Source organism: Sporisorium graminicola, chromosome SGRAM_14, assembly GCF_005498985.1.
Source record: "Sporisorium graminicola strain CBS 10092 chromosome SGRAM_14, whole genome shotgun sequence".
In the NCBI taxonomy this organism is placed as follows: domain Eukaryota; kingdom Fungi; phylum Basidiomycota; class Ustilaginomycetes; order Ustilaginales; family Ustilaginaceae; genus Sporisorium; species Sporisorium graminicola.
This window is the reverse complement of record NC_043724.1, coordinates 247686-268698: the sequence shown is the minus strand read 5'-3', so window position 1 is coordinate 268698 and position 21013 is coordinate 247686. Positions and strand designations below refer to the sequence as shown.

At 56.4% G+C, this 21013-nt stretch overlaps 7 protein-coding genes across 7 annotated transcripts; 6 read left to right on the top strand and 1 right to left on the bottom strand.

Annotated features, from left to right (window-relative positions):
• Positions 1 to 2381: 2381 nt before the first annotated feature.
• EX895_002344 (uncharacterized protein) lies at positions 2382 to 4985 on the top strand (the record flags this gene model as incomplete). Its single annotated transcript, XM_029882943.1, has 1 exon — positions 2382 to 4985. The coding sequence occupies one exon, from the start codon at positions 2382 to 2384 to the stop codon at positions 4983 to 4985; it is 2604 nt and encodes an 867-aa protein (XP_029740698.1).
• Positions 4986 to 5656: 671 nt separating this feature from the next.
• On the top strand, positions 5657 to 6826 carry EX895_002343 (uncharacterized protein; the record flags this gene model as incomplete). The annotated part of the gene is made up of 1 exon (XM_029882942.1): positions 5657 to 6826. One exon carries the CDS (start codon positions 5657 to 5659, stop codon positions 6824 to 6826), a length of 1170 nt encoding a protein of 389 aa, XP_029740697.1.
• A 688-nt stretch (positions 6827 to 7514) lies between these two features.
• Positions 7515 to 11168, top strand: EX895_002342 (uncharacterized protein; the record flags this gene model as incomplete). Its single annotated transcript, XM_029882941.1, has 1 exon — positions 7515 to 11168. The coding sequence occupies one exon, from the start codon at positions 7515 to 7517 to the stop codon at positions 11166 to 11168; it is 3654 nt and encodes a 1217-aa protein (XP_029740696.1).
• A 389-nt stretch (positions 11169 to 11557) lies between these two features.
• Positions 11558 to 12892, top strand: EX895_002341 (uncharacterized protein; the record flags this gene model as incomplete). The annotated part of the gene is made up of 1 exon (XM_029882940.1): positions 11558 to 12892. The coding sequence occupies one exon, from the start codon at positions 11558 to 11560 to the stop codon at positions 12890 to 12892; it is 1335 nt and encodes a 444-aa protein (XP_029740695.1).
• A 518-nt stretch (positions 12893 to 13410) lies between these two features.
• On the top strand, positions 13411 to 14332 carry EX895_002340 (uncharacterized protein; the record flags this gene model as incomplete). Its single annotated transcript, XM_029882939.1, has 3 exons — positions 13411 to 13913; positions 14045 to 14127; positions 14283 to 14332. The coding sequence occupies 3 exons, from the start codon at positions 13411 to 13413 to the stop codon at positions 14330 to 14332; spliced, it is 636 nt and encodes a 211-aa protein (XP_029740694.1).
• Positions 14333 to 15139: 807 nt separating this feature from the next.
• Positions 15140 to 16888, bottom strand: EX895_002339 (uncharacterized protein; the record flags this gene model as incomplete). The annotated part of the gene is made up of 1 exon (XM_029882938.1): positions 15140 to 16888. One exon carries the CDS (start codon positions 16886 to 16888, stop codon positions 15140 to 15142), a length of 1749 nt encoding a protein of 582 aa, XP_029740693.1.
• A 1847-nt stretch (positions 16889 to 18735) lies between these two features.
• Positions 18736 to 20754, top strand: EX895_002338 (uncharacterized protein; the record flags this gene model as incomplete). The annotated part of the gene is made up of 1 exon (XM_029882937.1): positions 18736 to 20754. The coding sequence occupies one exon, from the start codon at positions 18736 to 18738 to the stop codon at positions 20752 to 20754; it is 2019 nt and encodes a 672-aa protein (XP_029740692.1).
• Positions 20755 to 21013: the final 259 nt, after the last annotated feature.

Below are 21013 nucleotides of genomic sequence, written 5' to 3'. Positions count from 1 at the left end.
CGGGTGCAGTGTCAAGTAACGAACGCGCGGCTATTACGATGGAGAAGCAAGCGGGTGCAAAGGGCTAGAAGCCAGGAGCGGACGTTACAATGTTGGGCGCGCTTTTTATGAGAAGATGAGCTGACGATGCTAACGAGCGTGTGTTGGAGGTGGATGCCGGCAAACTAAGGACGAAGAGGTCGAGAGAGAAATGTGGTGAAGAGAAGGAAAGGAGGAGAAGCAGGGTGTCCTTGTTCAGTTCAAGTGAGCAACAGAAGTTCGAGGCGAAGCTGAGCACTCAGCATCGAGCTACTCAGGAGTCAAAGTGTGGTTGATGCCCTTTGCGCGAAAAAAAGTCGGAATGCCCGACAATGGTAATCAGGAACAGAGAAGGAGCAGGAGCAGAAGCGGCACCCACAACGTCTCTTGCTTGGTGGCGGCGGCGAAAAAGGGGAAGGAAGTCAAGATGAAAGGCAGCTCCGACGACAACCACACCAGCAAAGCGTCAATGTTGGCACACCTATTGGGTCTGCAGCCGAAGGACGACAGCAGCAGCAGGCGGCGCGTGCGTCGGTTTCCAATTTGTGGGCGCGAGTCCACACGGACATACGCTGCAGTTACAGTAAAGTCGGCGGGGTCCAACCCGTTGCGAAAGGCTCCCGCATAATCTCACACACACACACTCTTTCTCTTCCTCTTCCTCTCTCCTCGTCCTCTTCTTCTCTCTCTCTCTCTCTCTCTCTCTCTCTCTCTCTCTCTCTATATCTGTGTACGCACTTCAACCCATTGCTCGCCTGTGATTCGGTTTTGAGCAACCGACAAGACTGAAGGAAAGTAGCAAGGACAGCGAAGCGTGCTGTGACTATACGGTGAATGCACGTTGCTGCCTGAGGATGCTTTCTCGTGGTCAAAGGCTGCATAAATATATTACCAGTATTTATTATTTTATTTATCTTGAGATCCTCAGGGCGATTCCAGCTTCGAGAGTCAAACAAATAGCTAGCAGCCGGTGCCGCCAGCGCCCACCTCCTTTGTGCTTTCGGGCTATGAAAAAAAGGCGGGGCGGGGCGTCAATGTTATACAAGTTGCTCCAACATGCAATTGCTCGCCTCGAGGATATCGAACTCCTCGAAGGAGACGAATTGCGGTTGGAGTAACGAAGATCTCAGCAAGCAAAGAATCAAGAAGGTCAACTCTCTTCCGGGCCACCAGTACAGAGCCCATCGACTGGCGTTGCTGCTTCCGAGGAGGCCTTTCGTGACATTGCTAGCAAGCACTTGACTGCTGACATAGCAGGTGCCTCTTCGACATGTTACGACTCGATCTCTCTGGACTGGCAGCAGCAGCAGTGGAAGCAGCATCGGAGAGCCCGAGCACTCGTCGTGGTTGAACGCAAGGCTGCTGTCGATCGGAGGAGCCGTACAGCACGTCGAAGCGGAACTGATAGATCTATCTATATGTATTTGACCAGCAGAGGGTCCAGTCGACAGTCAAGCGCCAGCTTCTCTATAGTCTTGATCGCGCTGCCATTTCAGTCAAAACACCCCGATCTTGATTTCAGCCAACTCTTTTTTCCAAAGGAACAGAAAGGGGCTTGGAGAAATCGATCTTTTTTTTTTACAGCGAAATTCTGTGTGCATTCGCCAGACCGACCGACACACTCCCCCTCTCTAATCAACAGTCAGTCAGGCAGCCAGCCAGCCAGTTTTGGCTCGAGATGTGAGAAAATTGCGTGTGTGCTGCTCCATGTGAGAAACTGGTCGCCGCGTCGAAGCGTGACAGTCGAGCCAGCAAAGCCAGAGCCAGAAATCAGCGATCGATGATGCGCTGCCTTGCACCTACCTGTGCGTCAAGAAAGCGCGGAGAGCGACAGCCAGGCTCGCCAGACTCACACGCTCCCTGCACTGTGCACTCTCCAGCAACCGTTTCGCATCTCGTCGAACGTTGATTTCATTCCTGCCTTTCCTCAACTTTCTTTGCTTTCGCCTTCTTCTTCATCTCCTCTCTTCTCCCTCGAAAGTCTCTTTTGCTTGCTCAACTGTAACACCTCTTCATCAACGTCTATCTCGACCTCCGAATTCCACCGCTCTCGCATCCGTATCTCTTCCTTGTCCACCGATCTCCTCGAGCTCGCCCGCAGAAGTCGTTCTCCTGCCCAGTACAGCCCATCGACCTCCGTGCATCCGCTTTCGATTCCATCATCATCTGTCTAGTATTCGCACACGATCGCATCAGCTTGTCCTGTCCCTCTTGTTCTTGCAGCCCAGTCTCCGCGTTCCGTTGTATCGTCCTGTTCTGCGTCCCAACGCCGTCGCTTTCGCATCACACCCAGCACCACGGCTACCTTCTAACAACGCTGCATAGCTAGGTTCGCACACATTTCACATACAGTATCGCCCGCCATGCAGTCCTTGATGGGAGGTACGCCCATGGCGAACGCCCCGTCCAACCTCGGCATCTCTGCCGGCCCTTCTGCGCCTTCTAACGGTGCGCTGGCGAATGGCCTCAAATCCGCCAATCCACCCGTTTACAGCAGCGCAGAGGCCGCAGCAAACGCACAGGGCCTCATCTACCCCGCTCTCCACCTCCACCCGCTCAACGATACCTTTGCACCAAAGCAGATCAGCCTTGCCCCTCCAGGACCCAACAATCGCATCAAGATCGGTCGGCAGACCAATGCAAAGACCGTTCCCAACCCAACCAATGGCTACTTTGACAGCAAGGTGCTTTCGCGTATGCATGCAGAGGTGTGGAGCCAGAACGGCAAGGTCTACATAAAGGACGTCAAATCGTCCAACGGAACCTTCATCAACGGCGAGCGTCTCTCTCCCGAAGCGCAGGAATCCGACGTCTTTGAGCTCCACAACGAGGACATGGTCGAGTTCGGTATCGATATTGTTGGCGACGACAACAAGACCATCATCCATCATAAGGTCGCTTGCCGTGTCTACCTCGTCCTGACTGCCGAAGATGCGCTCAGCCTGCGTCACGATTTTGCCAGCCTTTATCGCGGCGGCATGCACGGCGGTCCTCTCGGCAGCAACGGCGTCGGTCCAGGTGCCGAAGGAGGACTTCGCAGGACCAAGGCCGGCTTCAGCTTCGACCACGTCCTCAGCAAGCTCCAGAGCGAGTTGCAAAGGAGCAAAGACACTTGGAACGACCTCGGCAGCCTCACCTCCACCATGCACGACATTCACGAGACCCTCGGTGGCAGCGCACCGCCCCTCTCGTCTGCCCCCTATCCGCATCTCGTGCCACCTCTGCCAGGCTCGGTCACCGCGCAACAACAACAGCAACAGCAGCAGCAAGAACAAGAACAACAGCGTGCAAAAGACGCCGAAACGCAAGCGGCCAACGACGTGCACTCCGCCACCATCTCGGCACTTCAGATGCAGCTTTCAGAGACTCAATCTTCCTTGGCGGCCCATGTCGAAAGGGTCCGCAGCCTGGAAACCATCCTCTCCGAACACGACTCGATCAAGCGCGAAGTCAGCAGCATTAAATTGCAGATGGATGAAGCCAAGCGCGAGCTCGACGCTGTCGCCTTGGCTTCGGGCTCCTCCTTTTCTTCTCGACACGGTGTCAATGGTTTTGGCACCATTCGCGGCGGATCCGATTTTAGCCGTTCCCTCCAGGACCTTGACGATGGCGCCAGTGTGGCAAGCGTCGAGACTATCACACAGAACAATGACGACGACGACGACGAGGGCGACAAAGACCAAGGCGCCGGGCACGTCGGCCCTCGCGCACCACCCGATATGCCATCCCACCTTGAATCCGAGGACGCTGCCGACCTGAGCTCGTCTCGAGGGCCACAGGTGACAGCGGCCGGCGACTCTACCTCAGACCCCAGCGCTGTTGCCGCCGCGGAGGCCCCATCGGCCTTGACACACCACAACCTCATGAAGCAGAACGACGAGCGCGACGTTGAGCTTCGTGCACAGAATGAGGCTCTTTCTTCACGTCTCGAGGAATTGGCCTCACAGCTCGAGCAAGCGTTGGCACTCAGTCGCGGGCTGCAGGACCAGCATGCGCAGGTCACCGACACCGTCAAGACTCTCGAGGAGCGCGTGCACACGTTGGAAAAGGAGGTCGAGCAAAAGGCCGCGGCAACCTCACCATTGCCTGCTGCGTCGGAAGAGACAACAGCGGCTCTACTCAAAGGCATTGAAGGACGATGGACCGAGTTCCGGAGCGACTTTGAAGAGAGCTGGCGCAAGGAGCGTCAGGGCTTGCAGACGGAACGCGACGAGCTTCGCCAGGTGGTGCGTGCCTGGGACGAGGCCAACCGCCGCATGGAGGACGAGCTGAACGGCGAAGGAGAAGACGTTGACGCGGATATCCATGACGGTGGCAGCGTCGCGGCAGGATCGTCCGAGGTGGACGCCTCGCAGCAAGATGGTGCCTCGATCGCAGCGAATGCGTCGGAAGCTTCCTCCGCGTCGTCACTACTTACTTCGAACGGGTCGAGCAGCCGTCCCAGACGGAACAACGCACGTCGCAGCAAGCGTCATGTCAATAGCGCGCTTCGTTCCTTGCTCTATGGCAGTGCTACTGCTGGTCTGATGCTCGAAGGTCGGGACTCGGAGGAGGACGATGAGCGATGGGGTCACACCTCGCGCTCACGGCTGTCTCGACAGAGTCCTGACGACGACGCGCTGTCTACCAGCCAGTCTGTGCGAAGCATGGCCGACTCTACTTCCACGCGTCCTTCCACCTCGACCGAGGTGACGACGCCCGATCTGGCGCTAGACGCTTCGAGAAGCGACGCGGCCGCGCTAGACACGCCAACAAGCAAGCATGACCCGCACTACGTTCGACCTCGGCATGGTCGAGACGGTGGTACAGAGACGAGCGTTAGCAGTAGCGGGCGGCATGCGCAGGAGCGTGCCGTCGGTCCGCAGACGCTAGCTGCTGCGGGCATTGTGTTTGTGGGACTGACAGCTTGGATCTTGGCTGGCAAAGACCTTGCGCGTTTGAATGTGGCGCTCACTGGTAAGCCGTGACCTCGAGTGTCCGCCCCACCCAATGCGATCGTGTCGTGCACCTGGCGCGCGCTGCCCCTTGCAATCGCTTCGGTAGCTTGAACCCGCCATCTCTCGTCTCCTTTGTCAGATGATTTCTGTATCTGTAGTAACACGCGTCGCTGATTATGTCCTCTTACGTCGATACCAATTCACGATCATACTCATTCGCCTTTCGCAAGATTGCTGTGGAGCCATGTAGGTAGCTTTGATGTTTGCGAGTCTACGAACGGGCCCAAGTAGTTGTGATGGAGCTGGAGGGGCTCTTTGATGGAGGGATGAATGGGACTTGAAGGCTCGGATCCGAGCTTCGCTATCGAGAAGAGAGAACAAAGCGAATTTTAGAATGTGTTAGATTGAGATCAATTATCGACCTCAGCGCGCGAACAATTTCGTCTCGCTCAGGCCAGTCGAAAAATGCGGCGACAAACGTGCTTGCTATGCAACCATCAACTGACGGTCTCATCGCTTTCTGGTCCTCTCTCTCCATCAGAGCCGCGCCTTACTCATCTTCTGGTTCGAGTATCCCTTCAAGGATCTGCCCGTGTCATTCTGCTCTCTCCTTCCAAGCGCACCGCCATCTAGAGACGCCATTCGAACCGGTTCATCTCCAAGTCCGCCTTTCTATCCACACTACACAAGTCATCGCCAACATGGACGTACCAATGCAAGACGCAAACCGAAGGGGAGGACGTAGGAACGGGCCATCAAATGCTCGTGCGGCACGTCGCAGCGATCCGTATGCGCGCGACTCAAAGGCCCGACCCAACGCTGCGGCAAACCAGGCTCAACGCGGCCAGACCCAAGCCAACGCAGCACCTACACAGGCGGCACAATCGCAGTCCGGCATGTCGTACCCGCCGCCCGAGCTCAGCATCCGTGGCTCCAGCGGTCCCACCTGGATTGTGGTGTCCAACTTGGTGGTAGGAACGTCGACCGAAGACGTGCGTCTCACGTTTGGCATGTTTGGCCGTGTGGAAGAGGTCAAGCAGCGACCTGCACCTTCGGCAAATCACCCGACGGTCTCGTTCGAAGTTGCCTTTGACAAAAGGGAGGACGCGGAAACGGCGGCGGCAAAGTTTAATGGCGCGCTCGCGGACGGTAGAATCTTGCAAGTGTCAATCAAGAAGCCTGACCCGCCACGCGATGCGTTCAGCCAGTTCAACAGGGCTACTGCACAGGCCGTTGCCCAGCGACCTCGCGAGAAGGCGGCAAACCTGATCCCGGCACCGGCTGCGTTGCCTTACACGCCCACTCCTGCAGCTGCAGTGACTGCCGCGATCCCTACTGGTCCGGCTAGTATGCGTTCTCGCGCTCACACTGCTGGACTGGTGGAGCCTCGAGCCAGGAAGTCCAACGGCGCAACGCCCAACAGAAGTGCCGCAACGAACAGCAAGGGTGGAAAGGCAGCGAACGCTCCTCCCGCCATCCCCACAGGGCCCAAAAAGGGCACGGCCGCGGCGGCTGCTGCACCCAAATCGAAACCGCAACCGCTCGCTCAACGGATCCCGGAGCCGCTTGCCAACCGTCTACTGACGCAAGCGCAGGCGCAAAAGCTGCGCGCAGAGGAGGCCAAGAAGAAGGCCAAAGACGAGGCCCGTGCCAAGGCTATTGCAGCAACGGGCAAGCACACGGTGCTGGGCAAGCGTCTTGGTGGACTGCCTCTGGCGCAGAGGCTGGTGCAACAGGCAGGCACGCCGAAATCGGACCAGAGTGCCGTCCGCGCTGCTGCTGAGAAGAAGAAGCGCAAAAGGGAGGCAGCCAAAGCGAAGAAGGCTAAGACGGGCGGCGGAGGCAGCAGCGGCATGGATCTTGACGGATGAAAGGTCTGCTTTGCCCGCCGCAGCGACGTTAAAGAATACAGCGCTGTCACACTTTAATGGCCGAGTCGATATTATCAATGCTATGCTAAATTCCCCTTTCTGAACTCTCTTGAGAAGAAGTGATGCATTTTGGAGAATGCGAGTTGCCGGCTGTCAGTGTCAAGAATCGACTCGGACTGGGATTTGCGCAGGAGCTGGAGGCCGCAGGATTTTGGCGCGGCTCCGTTGCGAGATGCGAGACTGGGGCTGGATTTCTGAACAGGCCAACACGCGTCGCGTTTCTACCACTTTACGCCTCTTTGTCAGTCTGTTCTGGAGTGGTGCATGCGCATTTCTGTTCAGTGGGAAAATGTGCGTTGCTCTTCGCTTTCGTGTGTTGCTCTCATCGACTGCGCTTCTTTCGATCTTGTCTTGTCCAGACTCGGTGCGCCTTCACTGTCTTCTCCACTGACCTTCACCATTCCACCTTGTCACCGGTCGTTCCCAGTCTTGATTTTTGTTTTCGCAAGAGATATACCCCACTGCAATCCGCGACGGCGCGCTCCAGCTCCCCTTTATCCGTATATCGCGGGACATGGCCTTGCCTCGGTCACAGACACCTAGTAAAGTCGTCTTTGGATAGATCGATTCATCGCAAATCGCTTCCACCGTCAATCCCCTCAGCTGATCCTTCAGTGACCACTTCGAGATGTACATCAAGACGCTCACCATCCAGGGCTTCAAGTCCTATCGAGACCAGACCGCCGTCGAGCCCTTCTCTCCACATCACAACGTTGTCGTCGGTCGAAACGGCTCGGGCAAATCCAACTTCTTCTCTGCCATTCGATTCGTCCTGTCCGATGCCTATACTTCCATGTCGCGTGAGGAGAGGCAATCTCTGCTTCACGACAGCTCCAGCTCCACCTCAGCTACGCTCTCCGCGTTCGTAGAGATCGTCTTTGACAACAGCGACAACCGCTTCCCCACAAACGGCACCGAGGTCATCCTTCGCAGAACTATCGGTCTCAAGAAGGACGAATATAGCATTGACCGCAAATCCGCCTCCAAAGCCGATGTTGCCAACCTGCTCGAGTCGGCCGGCTTTTCCCGCAGCAACCCATACTATATCGTGCCCCAAGGCAGAATCACGCACCTCACAAATGCAAAGGACCACGAACGTCTCGGCCTGCTCAAGGAGGTTGCCGGTACACGCGTCTATGAACAGCGCAGAGCCGAATCGATCAAGATCATGGAGGACACCAGTGCCAAGCGTTCCAAGATCGACGACCTCCTCGACTACATTGAGAGTCGTCTGCGCGAACTCGACGATGAGAAGGAGGAGCTCCGCGAATACTACGAAAAGGACCGCGAGCGCAGGTGCATCGAGTACAGCCTCCATCAACGCGAGCTCACAGAGTGTGCCGAGCTGCTCGAGAAGCTCGAGGAGGAACGCAGACGCGACGTCGACGCCTCCAACGTCCGCAGAAGCGAGTTCAACGACCGCGAGAAGCTGCTCGCTCGCCTAGAAGCAGAGCTCGCTGCCACGGGGCAGACAATTGAGCAACGCAGTCTCGAGAAGAATCAGCTCGAGCAAGAGAGGCGAGACGTGGCCAAGCACCTCGCTCAGATCGAGTCGCTCGTCGAGGAGCTCGAAGAGGTGGGCGAGAAGCGCGCAGATCGACGTGGTGCCCTGGAGACCGAGCTCGCCCGCATCCGCACCGACATCCAGCAAAAGCAAGCACAGCTCGAAGAGCTTCGACCCACCTTGGATGCGCTCAACGCTGAAGCAGAGCAGCTGCGTGCAGCCCTCGAAGAGACCAAGGCGCGGGTCTTGGCGCTCTACTCGAAACAGGGTCGTTCAGCTCAGTTCCGCACACAGCGCGAGCGAGACGAATACCTGCGTTCTCAGGTTGCTGGCCTGGACCAGTTCCTGCGCTCGCAGCAGACACGAATCCAAGAGACGGGTCGTGAGCGTGCCACCATCACAGAGCGAAGGGCCGCTACACTCCGTCAAATTCAGGAGATCGAGGCAAATCTCGACAATCGAAAGGATACTATCCAACAGCTAGCCTCCGAGTACGCCGCCAAGCGCGACCGCCGTGACGAACTCCAGGAAGTGCGCAAGGACCTGTGGAAGGAGCAAGAGTCACTGAGATCCTCGCTCGCCTTTGCAGGCACCGAACTCTCCAACGCGCAGCGCAAGCTCGTCGGAATGATGGACAAGGCCACCGTCCAGGGCTTGCTTGCCGTTGAAAAAATTGCGGCTCAACTCGGTCTCCAAGACAATGTCAAGGGTCCCGTCTACCAGCTTTTTACCGTCGACGACAAGTACAAGACTGCTGTCGAGGTGGTGGCTGGTGCCTCGCTTTTCCACGTGGTTGTTGATACGGATGAGACAGCAAGCAAGCTTCTCGAAGTCATGAACCGCGAAAAGAGCGGTCGTGTCACGTTTATGCCGCTCAACCGTCTGCATCCAAAGGAGACGGACTTTCCCACTACGCAAGATGCCATCCCTCTGATCAAGAAGCTCCAATTCGACAGAGCGCTCACACCCGCCTTTCAGCAGATCTTTGGCCGTAGCATCGTCTGTCAGAACCTTGAGATCGCTGCCGCCTACGTGCGCAGCCACGGCGTCAATGCCGTCACGCTCGACGGTGACAAGGTCGAGCGCAAGGGTGCGCTTTCTGGTGGTTACCAGGACCCGAGACGCAGCCGCCTGGATGCGGTAATGGACGTGCGCAAGTGGAAGACGCAGAGCGAGCAGGACACAGCCAAGCAGACCGAAGTGCAGCGCCGTGTCACCGAGATCGAGCAGGAGATCACTGGCTTGATGGGTGAAATGTACACATTGCAGCATCGGCGCGACGAAGCTCGAAACTCGCGTGGCCCGCTCATGGACCAGCTCCAACGCGCACGCACCGAGGTAGACGACCTGGCGCAGCGCTTGCAAAGCATCGAGCGACGCGAAGCCGACCAGAGCCTCGAGCTCAAAGCCGCGCAGACGCAGCGAGCGGGCTTGGAGGAGGAACTGCGCACGCCCATGTCGCAGGGTCTCACATCGCAAGAAGCCGCTCAGCTCGAGGCGCTCCATGCGCAGGAAGACCAGCAGAAGCGCGAGCTCGCCGACAAATCCAGCACGTTGTCCGAACTCACCAACCGCCGCTCAATTCTCGAGATTGATCTCAACGAGAACCTGCGCCGACGCCAAGAAGAGATCGGATCGCAGCTCGAGGCGCTCGGCGAGTCGCTGGGTGACGACGATGCAGCGTCTGCGTCGGGTGTCCAGGACGTTTCGGCTCGCAAACGTGAAATTGACGCTCTTCGTCGTCGCATCGCCGACCGCGAGAAGCGAATCAAGACGATCGAAAAGGACCTAGACCGTCTGATGCAGTCGACCCAGGACACGCAGGCTAGCTACGACAAGACGAAGGCAGACCAGGCCGAAGATGCACGCAGCATCGCACGTCAGCAGAAGAATGTCGAACGATACCTTTCGAAGCGTTCGCGCCTGCTCGAGCAGCGCGATCGCTGCAACCAGCAAATCCGTGACTTGGGCGTTTTGCCCGAGGAGGCGTTTGAAAAGTACATCAGCACGAGCTCTGACCGGCTGCTCAAGAGCCATCGCAAGGTGCACGAGAGTCTGAAGAAGTTCTCACACGTCAACAAGAAGGCGGTGGAGCAGTACAACTCGTTTACCAAGCAGCGCGACCAGCTGTTGGAGCGTAGGGGTGAACTCGAGCATAGTGCCGAGAGTATTCAGGAGCTCATCGACGTGTTGGACCAGAGGAAGGACGAGGCGATCGAGCGCACGTTCAAGCAGGTCAGCAAGTACTTTGAAGAGGTGTTTGAAAAGCTCGTTCCCGCCGGGAGAGGTAGGCTGATCATGCAGCGACGGGCTGAGATCGCCTCTGCGGCTGGCGGTGCGGCGGCGGCGGAAGAGTCAGACGACGACGCTGCGGGTCAGGTGGAGAACTACACGGGTGTCTCGATCAAGGTCTCGTTCAACTCGAAGCACGACGAAGGTTTGCGTATTCAGCAGCTTTCGGGAGGTCAGAAATCGCTCGTGGCGCTGGCCACGGTGTTTGCGATTCAAAAATGCGACCCAGCACCGTTCTACCTATTCGACGAGATTGACGCCAACCTGGACGCGCTCTACAGGACGGCGGTGGCCAACATGATCCGCGAGCTGGCCGAGAATGCTCAGTTCATCACGACAACGTTCAGGCCCGAGATGGTGCAGGTGGCAAGGAAGCATTACGGTGTGTTGTTCGATGCCAACAAGGTCAGCAGCATCAGGAGCATCAGTCGGGACGAGGCGTACGAGTTTGTGGAGGCTGCGGCTACGACTGAGCCTGCGCGTTGAAGACGAAAGGACACAAGCATTTGATTTTAGCAGTGATGTGATTGTAGTAGTGTATAGCAATGTAACGATAGTTCGAGCTCGTGATTCCGATTCCTTGAGGGTGTGTTATGTCGAGTTGAGGATGTTCCTGATGATAGTAAGGCGCACGAGCCAGATCCATGTCAAGCAAAGGTTGGACCCTTGAACCCTTGAAATTCCCACGGAGAAGCCATACTTTTTGGAATCACGCCATTGATGCTGAGCAACCATACATACACACACGCCTTGCTCTCAGACCGACTTGGTTATCATCGAAGCTCGAGAATCATCCCAGCTTGACGCAAGACCATCAACGTGACTTCTTCTCTCCCCAGCACGCTTCCGCTTCAAGACGCTGTAGGACTTGAACAATGACGCGTCGAATTGAGATCGTCGTCAACCCGGCTTCGGGGTCCAAACTGGCCCTGTCGTTGGCCGAGCAACACGTCCAACCCCTCCTAATCTCTTCCCTGGGATCGGTATCCTCCGACGGCGTTCGAATCCGGCAAACAGAGAGCGTGGCTGACGGGGTGAGGATCGGCGTCGAGATCGCATGTGAATGGCTTGGATCCGCCTCGGACGAAGAGCACTCCGTTCTGGACTTGGTGTTGATCGGAGGGGATGGGACGACACACGAGGTGTTGAATGGACTGTATCTCTCACAACTGGATGGTGAGAAAGCATCGCAGCGAAGTGCAAAGGCGACACTCAGTGTCAGGCTGGCCATTGTTCCTGGAGGCACGGCCAATGCGCTATACTCCGGCATGTACCCGCACGACTGGACACAAGAAGTCCAATATCAAGTAGCCACCGCTTCATCGACGGGCGATCTTTCAACCGACGTAGTAGATGTAATGCTCAAAAGCGTCCGCTCGCTAGCCTCCTCGATCTCATCGAAAGGAGAACGATTGGCGGCACTCCCGCTGATTCTCAACCATCTCGAAGGCGGCGAGGCCGAGGAATTGTTGGTCAGCCATCTCGTTACGTCGCACGCACTGCATGCTGCGATACTGCACGATGCGGATACGCCAGAGATGCGGGCGCAGCACAAAGGAATCGAGCGATTCAAAGCGGCGGCTCAGATGAATGCGACTCGGTGGACACACGGGCGTCTTTCTTTGCACACTCGTAAAGATGGTGGCGTGCAGCGCTACTCTCCCCCCACACGCGGCTTCGAACCCGTAGACGATACAGAGATGGAAGGTCCTTTCCTGTACCTCAACGCGATGGTGACGGATCGTCTCGAATCCGCCTTCATTCCTGCTCCTCTATCCTCCGCCTTCGCTACATCCAACAGCCTACCCCTATCCGCCATCGACGTCGTCGTTATACGACCACGACGCGATCCATCCCTCTCCGCCGATGTGGTAGCGAACGAGGCACAAGCAGGCATTCAATTCGCCACCACTCGACTAGGCGAGATCACAACGGGCATGTACAGCAAAGGAGCACACATCGATCTCACTTTCGAAGGAGGACAAGAACCGGTGGTCGAGTACTTTCGTTGTTCGGGGTATACTTTTACGCCCCAAAGTGGAGAGGGAGAGGAGAAGGGCAGACTGGTATGCACCGATGGGTTCATTTCGTCTGCTGCGAGAACTACGGTGTCGAGATGGACTGGCAAGGAAGAGGAGGAGGAGGAGGCGGCGGCGGCGGGAGGCAAGCGCGTCCGGAAGGGTATAGCTGCTCCTCTCGTTTGGCTCTGAAGGCCGAGAGTGGCCTTTTGAAAGTGCTTGATTGTAAAGAATGTGATGTACAAACTCGTCCGAGCCTCTAAACCCGTGTTGCAGCGTTGACCGACGATCGTAGGAAGGAGAGACTGTGGGAAAAGGAGCATGTGAGAGATTCTTCTGGTGTGGAAAGTGAAATCGGGTCGATACACAAAAACATCGGGGCATCCAAATGCGTAGCTGCTGCTGCTGCTGCATGCGAGGGCAAAGTTGGTCGATGCGGTGGAATGTTGAACACGCTGCTGCTGTGCTTTCCTCTGTGCTGTCATTGTTCGGAAACGCATGGCCGACGCACCGCGTGCTTGCTTTCGCGTTTTCGTGCGGAAAATCGAGCAGCGAGCGAGGAGAGTGAGCACAGTCCAGCACATCACTTTTGTCTCAAGACGCGAGTGAGAGCAACCTTGCTATTCCAACCTTCTCAGCCACCAACCACCAACCCTTTTTAGCTCCCCTTCCGACCGCTGCTTGCTCCCAACGGACGACTCCCGATCACGATGAACATCTTCCGTTTGATGGGCGACTTTGCCCATCTCGCGTCCATCTTCATCCTTCTGCACAAGATCCAGCTCTCGAAATCATGTCGAGGCATCTCGTTCAAGACGCAACTGCTCTACACGGTGGTGTTTGTCACCCGTTATCTCGATATTGTCCATGAAGATTCGCTCTACCGCTTCCTGATGAAGATCTTCTTCATTGGATCTTCGGTCTACGTGCTGTACCTGATGAAGGTGAAGTTCCGACCCACGCACGATCCTGCCATCGACACGATCAGGTTGAGATACCTCATGGGCCCTTCGTTTGTGCTCGCGTTGCTCTTCCACTACAAATTCGACTTTGTGGAGATCTTTTGGACGTTCAGCATCTATCTGGAAGCCGTGGCGATCTTGCCACAGCTGTTCATGTTGCAGAGGACGGGCGAGGCAGAGGCGATCACCACACATTACATTTTTGCGCTCGGAGCGTATAGGGCACTTTACATCCCCAACTGGCTGTACAGGTGAGTGGTAGACGCGTGCAACTAACAGGCGAGCAAGGACACACTGCTGACTTCAATTTCTGTTGATACCTCTTTCAACCGCGACTGCTACTCGAATGATTCGATGCCTGCGCGACGGTCTGCATCGACAGGTACATCGCCAAAAACGAGATCGACCCCATCTCGATCCTGTCTGGCTTGGTACAAACCGGTCTTTACCTCGACTTCTTCTACGGTGCGTTTTTGGACACTTCCCCATTGCATTCGCAGCATCATTTGCTGCTGCGTCGTACCCCTCCGTTACTCGACAGAGCATCAACAACCCGCAAAGCTTCGGAAGTAACATGTCAGCTGACACTTTGCATTTCTTGCTTCGATCTGCGCACACAGTGTACTTTACAAAAGTGATGAAGGGCGAAAAGTTCGAGTTGCCCGCATGACCGCTGGCTCTTCATCAAAGACAGTCAGCGCCAGAGGCAGGTCTTGCTGTTCTTGGCTCTTCTTTTTCTCCTCCCCTTGTCTCTCGCGGCGAGTGGTGTGTAGGTGTTACGGTTGCACTGCAGGTGTTGTGACGTGTTCAAATGTGGCACGAACTCTGGCCTCTATACATCTGCCGGTCATCATTCAACCTTTTCCACAGGGCTACAGACGTGTACGCTGCGCCAAGCACTTACAGAGGAAAGCACAGAGTTCGTGTGGGGAGAAGACTCAATCGTAAAATACTGTTTCTAACACGAGGCCTATTCGGATGTCCCGAAGTGAGCCTGATGAGCATGTGCGAAGTAGGCTTCGACCCAAAGCCAGCCGACGCGTCTTTGCGTGCCGGTTGGGTGTAGGTGTGTGCGCACGACGGAGTAAGCAGAGACACTCACAAAAAGGATGGCAAAAAAAGGGAAAATGCTCCTTACCTGGGTCGAACAGGTGACCTCCCGATAACAACATCCACTGCACACAGTGGCGACTGGTTGAAACTGAATTCTTCAGTCGGACGCTCGTACCAACTGAGCTAAAGAAGCGAACGATGTGCAAAGGCAGCAGTTGCATATAGGGAGTCTAACACTATTGCAACATATTTACCGTTAGGGATCGACGACGATGACGACAAGGAAGACTGGGCTGCTTGGGTCTGGTCTCACAGACTCAGCACATAGAGGCGACCCTCTTCGTATCAACAAAGTGTTTCGGGTCTATGAATGCAGGACGAACACAGAAAAGTAACTCTAACTAACGTAGGGCTGTCGAGCGCCTCAGGGACGCTTGGCTGTGAGCTGATCAATGACAAGCGCCCTCGCCTTATCCAACGCCGTCTGGGCGCGTGTGCGTCTGCGCTGCGCAAGCCAGAGCAGCAGATCCAACATGACGATCCACCAAAGCCGGTGGATCGAGGACCCGCGTTGCAGCACAAACACCGACGGTGCAGAAGCAGCAGCGGTCATAGAAGTGGTGGGGGCGGAAGCTCCTGCGGTGGGCCAAGCGGGGAAAGAGAGGGCGGACGAGGCGGTGGTTGCGATGGTTGGAAAGAGCGATGCGTTTATATCTGTGGCTGTTGACGACGGTGTTGGAGTGGACAAGGTAGCGGTGGAGGAAGAGGAAAGTGAAGGAGGCAGGTCGAAAGCGGTGGCGCTGGTGGTAGTGGTAGCGGTTGCAGACGGATTGTCGCCGGAAGATGAGGGTGTTGAAAAGAAGAGCGTTTGTCGTCGAACGAGCCTGGCCATGCTGCTCATGGCCGGCACTGTGGGTGTGGACGTGCTAGTAGAGGCAGAGGTTCTGCCTTCTTCGCCGACGCGAGACTGGTCTACAATAGGCACGGAAGGCTTCTCCGAGGTAGCATCACCGCTGCTACTAGTCGGACTGGCAGCCTGACGACTTCTACCACCGGCATCACTGCTCGTACTCGCGTACGATATGGGAGCAGCTGCACTGGTATTGTTCGCACCTACCGTGATTGCACTTGAACCAGAGCTCGACCCCACCGCTGGTCCTATCGCCGAGTCCGAGCCCGAAAAAGACCCAACGGGTCCAACAGCAAACTTGGCATTCAACACCACCGCCACACCCACCATCGCTGCCGCCGACAGCATCAACAACGGAACCACAATCCTCTTACACTTGCGCGCGATCCGAATCAGCACATGTGTCTCCACCAACCCACACCCCACTTCACTCTGCTCCGACGTCAACGGCTCGTTATACCGCGGAGGCTCGTTCGTGTTCCGATCCACACCTTGAACAGCTTGCTTATCTTGAACAAGTGCCTCCTTGCTCTCGTTCGGGTGTTGAATGTGCTGTGGCAACTCGAACTCGTCTGGCTTCTGGTTGGCCTGCCGCTTGGCCGCAAGCGAGGGGAACAGTGCGTCGAGATCCGCACAGAGGTGCAGGATGAACGCTAGCAAATGGACTAGTGTTGCACAGGCGAGGGCGAGTCCGATCCAAAGCGGGAGAGTTGTAGGCAGCGTGTCGGCAGTGTTTGCCGCTGCCGAAAAAGCGTTGGTCGACGAGCTGTTGGGGAAGAAGCTCAGATTGCTGCCTGCACCCGAGGTACTGACGGTGCTAGTCATCCCCACGGCCGAAGACGTATAGGCCGCAGCTAAGGGAAACAGCTCCTCCAGCTGGGTTTGAAAGCTCGACATGGCATCGAGATGCTTCGAATAGTCCGGTCTCATCGCCCACGATAGAGCGGTACACGAGCTTGTCGTCGTTAGCGAAGCGAGCCAGGCCGAGATCGCCTGCTGCTTAGCAACATTGGAAAAATTGCCGATTTCAGGCATAGTGCTGGAAGAGAGGTTGGGTAGCTGGACACACGACGACAACGGTCCAAAAGTAAGTAGAGTCACCATGCTGTCGGTGTTGTTGGTACTGTTGCTTGCAACAGAAGCGCCGGCCGGAGTGGTGGTTGAGTTTCGGGTCGAATTTTTGCTGGCGGTACCTTGGGGCAGTAAACCTGATGCATCCGAGCTGGTATTGGTTGGGGCGGTGGTGTTGGCGTTGTTGGACATGGTTGAGCTCGTCTCTACCGTCTGGTTCGATGGCTTGCAGGTCCGCTCGTGCAGGAGTACTTATCAGGTCTGCCATCTTGATTCGCTCTGTCGTTAGAGAAGAGGCAAGTGCCCAACGACAAAGGGAGTTCGAGAGCAGTCCACATACAAAGGGAGGACGTCAAAAAAGCGTCTCTTCTCAAAGCTTTGGCGCTGCGTTGCCGCCTCGACGCCAACTCCGCCCACATGCGGTCCCACCAACATCTGTCGAACGACGAGACAAAGGGAAACCAGCTGGACAACCAAATGTTTTCCACGGCACAACGCGTTGAGTCCGCTAGAACAAAGGACGGAACACGTTTGGTGACGCGACAAAAAGGAGTGGACACCGAAAGGCCTCGACCTGGATAAGCAACACTCTGACGGGCTTATCACCCACATGAAGCGAGCAAAGGGCAAGGATGAATGCTCAAGGTGAGCTGACCATAAAAGGGAGGACCGGCAAAGAGGTCGATTCGCCACAGCTCGCCTTTTTGTCACCACCACCACCACCACTCCTCCTCCTCCTCGCAACAGACATGATCTCAGCGATCCGAAGCAGCCCAGCAATACGAGCCAAGGAGCGCATCGTAGCGTGGCTGTTGCTGCTACTCCACACGCTGGTGCTGGCTCTTTCAGTGCTGCTGCTGCTCAGCCCAAACAACGTGTTCAGTCGTCAGAGCGGGTTGGCGAGTGTCGAGCTCAATACCAGTGCGCTGTTTGCACTGACGCCCGACGGGTGGATGGCGCCAAGGCAGAATGCTTCTAGGGCGCTGCAGCTATGATGTCGGAAACGGCAACACGGGTTCTCCAGAAACGCAGTCTCTTTACGTGAATGTCTCCGCGCTAGCTGGAACGATGGATCGCAATTGACAAGCTTCGACGTCCTTGGCCAAGTTAGCAACGCTTCCAAGGCTGGAAAGCGCAGTGCGATAGGTGACAAGTGCAGACGAATAAACGCCGATAACTTTCAGACACCCTGCCCACGGCCCTTTGTTCCGGATGACTTCTCATAGCTCTGGATCCAGCAGCAGCGATTTTGCGTCAAGTATTAGCAGCGCCCCATTGTGTCGCATTCGTCACACCCTCTGCCTTTGTCTTAGATTCATCGTCCGTGCTTCGACGATCAAGAGACGTTCGAACAGGACTTGGCATTTAATAGATAGCTCTCACCGCGGGGGATGTGTCAAGCTGAGCGTAGAACTCGTTTTGGTTTCGCTTAAAAAGAATGGAAAGGCAAGGGCATGAACAAGAGCGGCGGTGAATTGCGCATGTGCATGCACTTACAGCAACCCTTTTCCACATGGTCACGAGCGAGACAGTGCGCTTTGACTCGCTATCGGTCTGCGCTCGCATTGCGGCGTGTGTCGAGATCTGCTTCTCGCCTGAGACAAATTGAGAGAGCACAATATGCCGCAGGTCGGATCTGCAATTCCGCCGTGCAATGTTCTCTGCAACTGCAGCTGACACAGTCACATGGCTCACACGCTTTTCCCCACATTCTCTTCATTTGCTTATCGTTGGCGCTGGCCCTAAGCTATCTATCGATCCATCCTCGCTGCTGTTGAGGGATATGCATCTTACCACCACCTCGCTCCGTCTGCCTCTCGTTTCGAAACACACCACTAAAGCTTTGGCGAAACAAGAACGAACTACAGATGTAGCCGTTCTTGTATACGTACAGCATATCTGCAATGCGTCCGCACCCAAATAGGCCAGATCCTGTGCATAGACTGGATGGTCTTGATCGCGAAGGCATGCCATGTAAAAGCAACCTGTGCTCCTCCCTGGGCTACTTCTGCTTTGTCATTCTGCCCCTATCGCTAGTCATGGGTGTCATCACCGCCGACATGTCCAATCTGGACTTTGTCCACCTAGTACAACTTCACCTGCCTGTTCCAACAAATAGCATCACTTTGCCCTCCGACGACGCGCTAAAGGCGGATCAGCTGCGATGGACATTCGTACAGTCGGCCTACCTGCTTCCGCTCATGCTGCTGGCCGGGCCCGTCCTCATCTTCCAGTTGGTCATCCTGGTCGGTCGACTCGGAAGCAAGCTGAGCCTGGCCGATGGGCTGGCATGGACGCTGGTGCTCACTGTGGGTGTGGTAGGGCTTATGATGCTGCTCACTGCCTTTGTGGGTGCTTCGGTCGCAGGCGTTGTGTTGACGAGGATGGTGGCATCCGCGGTGGTGGCCAGTGCATTGGGACTGGTTGTGCAGGCTGTGCAGCTATCGCCCCCGCCACCTTCGTGGACAACATCCAAGGGTAAAGGCGCAGTTGTGGGGTTTCCAACTGTCGCGTTTGCTGCCATCTATGGTCTCGGTACTGCGTTTGCTTCTTCCTCCACCCTAGCCGGCTACCAGCTCGCCGGTGTGTTGCAGCGATACCATATCGGCTTCCAGGGAACAGGAAGCGGCAGAAGGGAGGGCTATCGAGGCGTGTTCCTGCTGGAAGGCGCTTTCATCCTTGCGCTCTGCCCTGTCATTGGCATCTTCTTGATGCTTCCTCGTCGGCTGACACCCACCTCAACTCTGGAAGCCGTGGACGAGGCTCTGGCGGAACCTCCAATAGCACACGCATCGCAGTCTGACTCCGAGCCAGGTGCGCATATCAAAGCCATTGCTAGCTCGGACATCGCTCCACACACCAAAACAGAGACGTCTCCTTTTGCCGACTCACCAACTGACGCCGATATCAAGCACGTCCTCCCGGAAGCGAACATCGGCTCGACGCATACGGCCATCTCTGTCGACGACACGAAAGAAAAAGACATGCCGGAGAAGAGAGTCTTTGTCAGTTTACGTCGCTTCTCATCGTACTACACTTCCCCTTTCGCCAACGTTGCCATCCTGAATCGCAACAGCAGCAGCCTCCAAGCGGAAAACCCACCTTCCGCAGTGGCTGCCTCAGCGGTCGCATCCAACATTCGAGCGCTGCAGCAGCTGCACACGGGCTTCGGACGGTGGGTCTCTGCCCTACTCCGCAGGATAATGATCTTCGTCTTCGGTGGCATGGGTGTCGACGATGCCGCATTCGATCTGATCAGCGCCGGCACCTCGTCACGCGAAACTTTCATCTGCGGTGTGCTGATTGTCTCCAACACAGTCATCGTTCAACTTGCGGTAGTCTCGCTGATAGCACCGCTCAAAGCACCTGATGAGCAGCAGACAGCTGGGACACAGCTCAAGGTCGTCCCCGCTCTGCCCGGGTTGCCGACACTGGCAGGTGGCGTGAGTGGGTGCATCTCTGCTGTGGTGTGCAGCTTGCTCGCAACCACGAGACCGGACAGGGCCGCGGAGGGGAAATGGCAGAGATGGAGGAGCACACGGTGGTGGGTGCCGGCACTGCTGACTGCCTGTCTGGTGATTACGCTCGTCGGCCTGGGGCTGGCAGTGGTAGCCAACACCATGGTCCCTGCTGCTACGTGTGGAAGCTGGATCATGTACGTCGCCACCGGTGTTACCTATGCTGGCAGCACGCCGCAGCTGCCTCTCGCACTGCAGCAGATCTGCACAGTGCTCGACAGTGAGCTTGGATGCACCGGCTCGCTACGACCACCTTCAACCGGCTCAGCAACGGACTCACAGCCAGCAGAGACAGCAAGAGTCGCCAGCTCCGCATCAGTGCAAGCGATACGCTGGGAACGCGTCGGGGCCATGATCTCAACGCTGACGACGATAGCCGGCTCGGAACTGCTGACGGCTTGGGTCTTCTTGATGCCCGATGCGGCGCAAAAGGTGTTTCTGTTCACGAGTGCTGTGCTGGCAATAGGTGGAGCTGTGTGGTTGATGCTGCGGCATACAAAGAGGCGTATTGTGGAGACAGCTCTATCAGGCGTGGAGTAAAGTGTAGATATAGTGCTGTTCAAGTTGCCGTTGCTTGGCGTGTGTATCGTGAGAGGCTGCGCAAGGGGGTTACGCTGTTCATCATGATAGTGGCCGGTGAGGAGGTGTGAGAATGAACGAGAGAGTGTGTTTTGCGGTTCTGGACATGTGCGTGGTAAAATTCGACGGAACTCGGCGAGTTTGGGTCGCGTCGGGATGCAATCGAAAGCAACGTCTCGTCCACCACGACCACGACCACAACCATCATCATCATCATCGC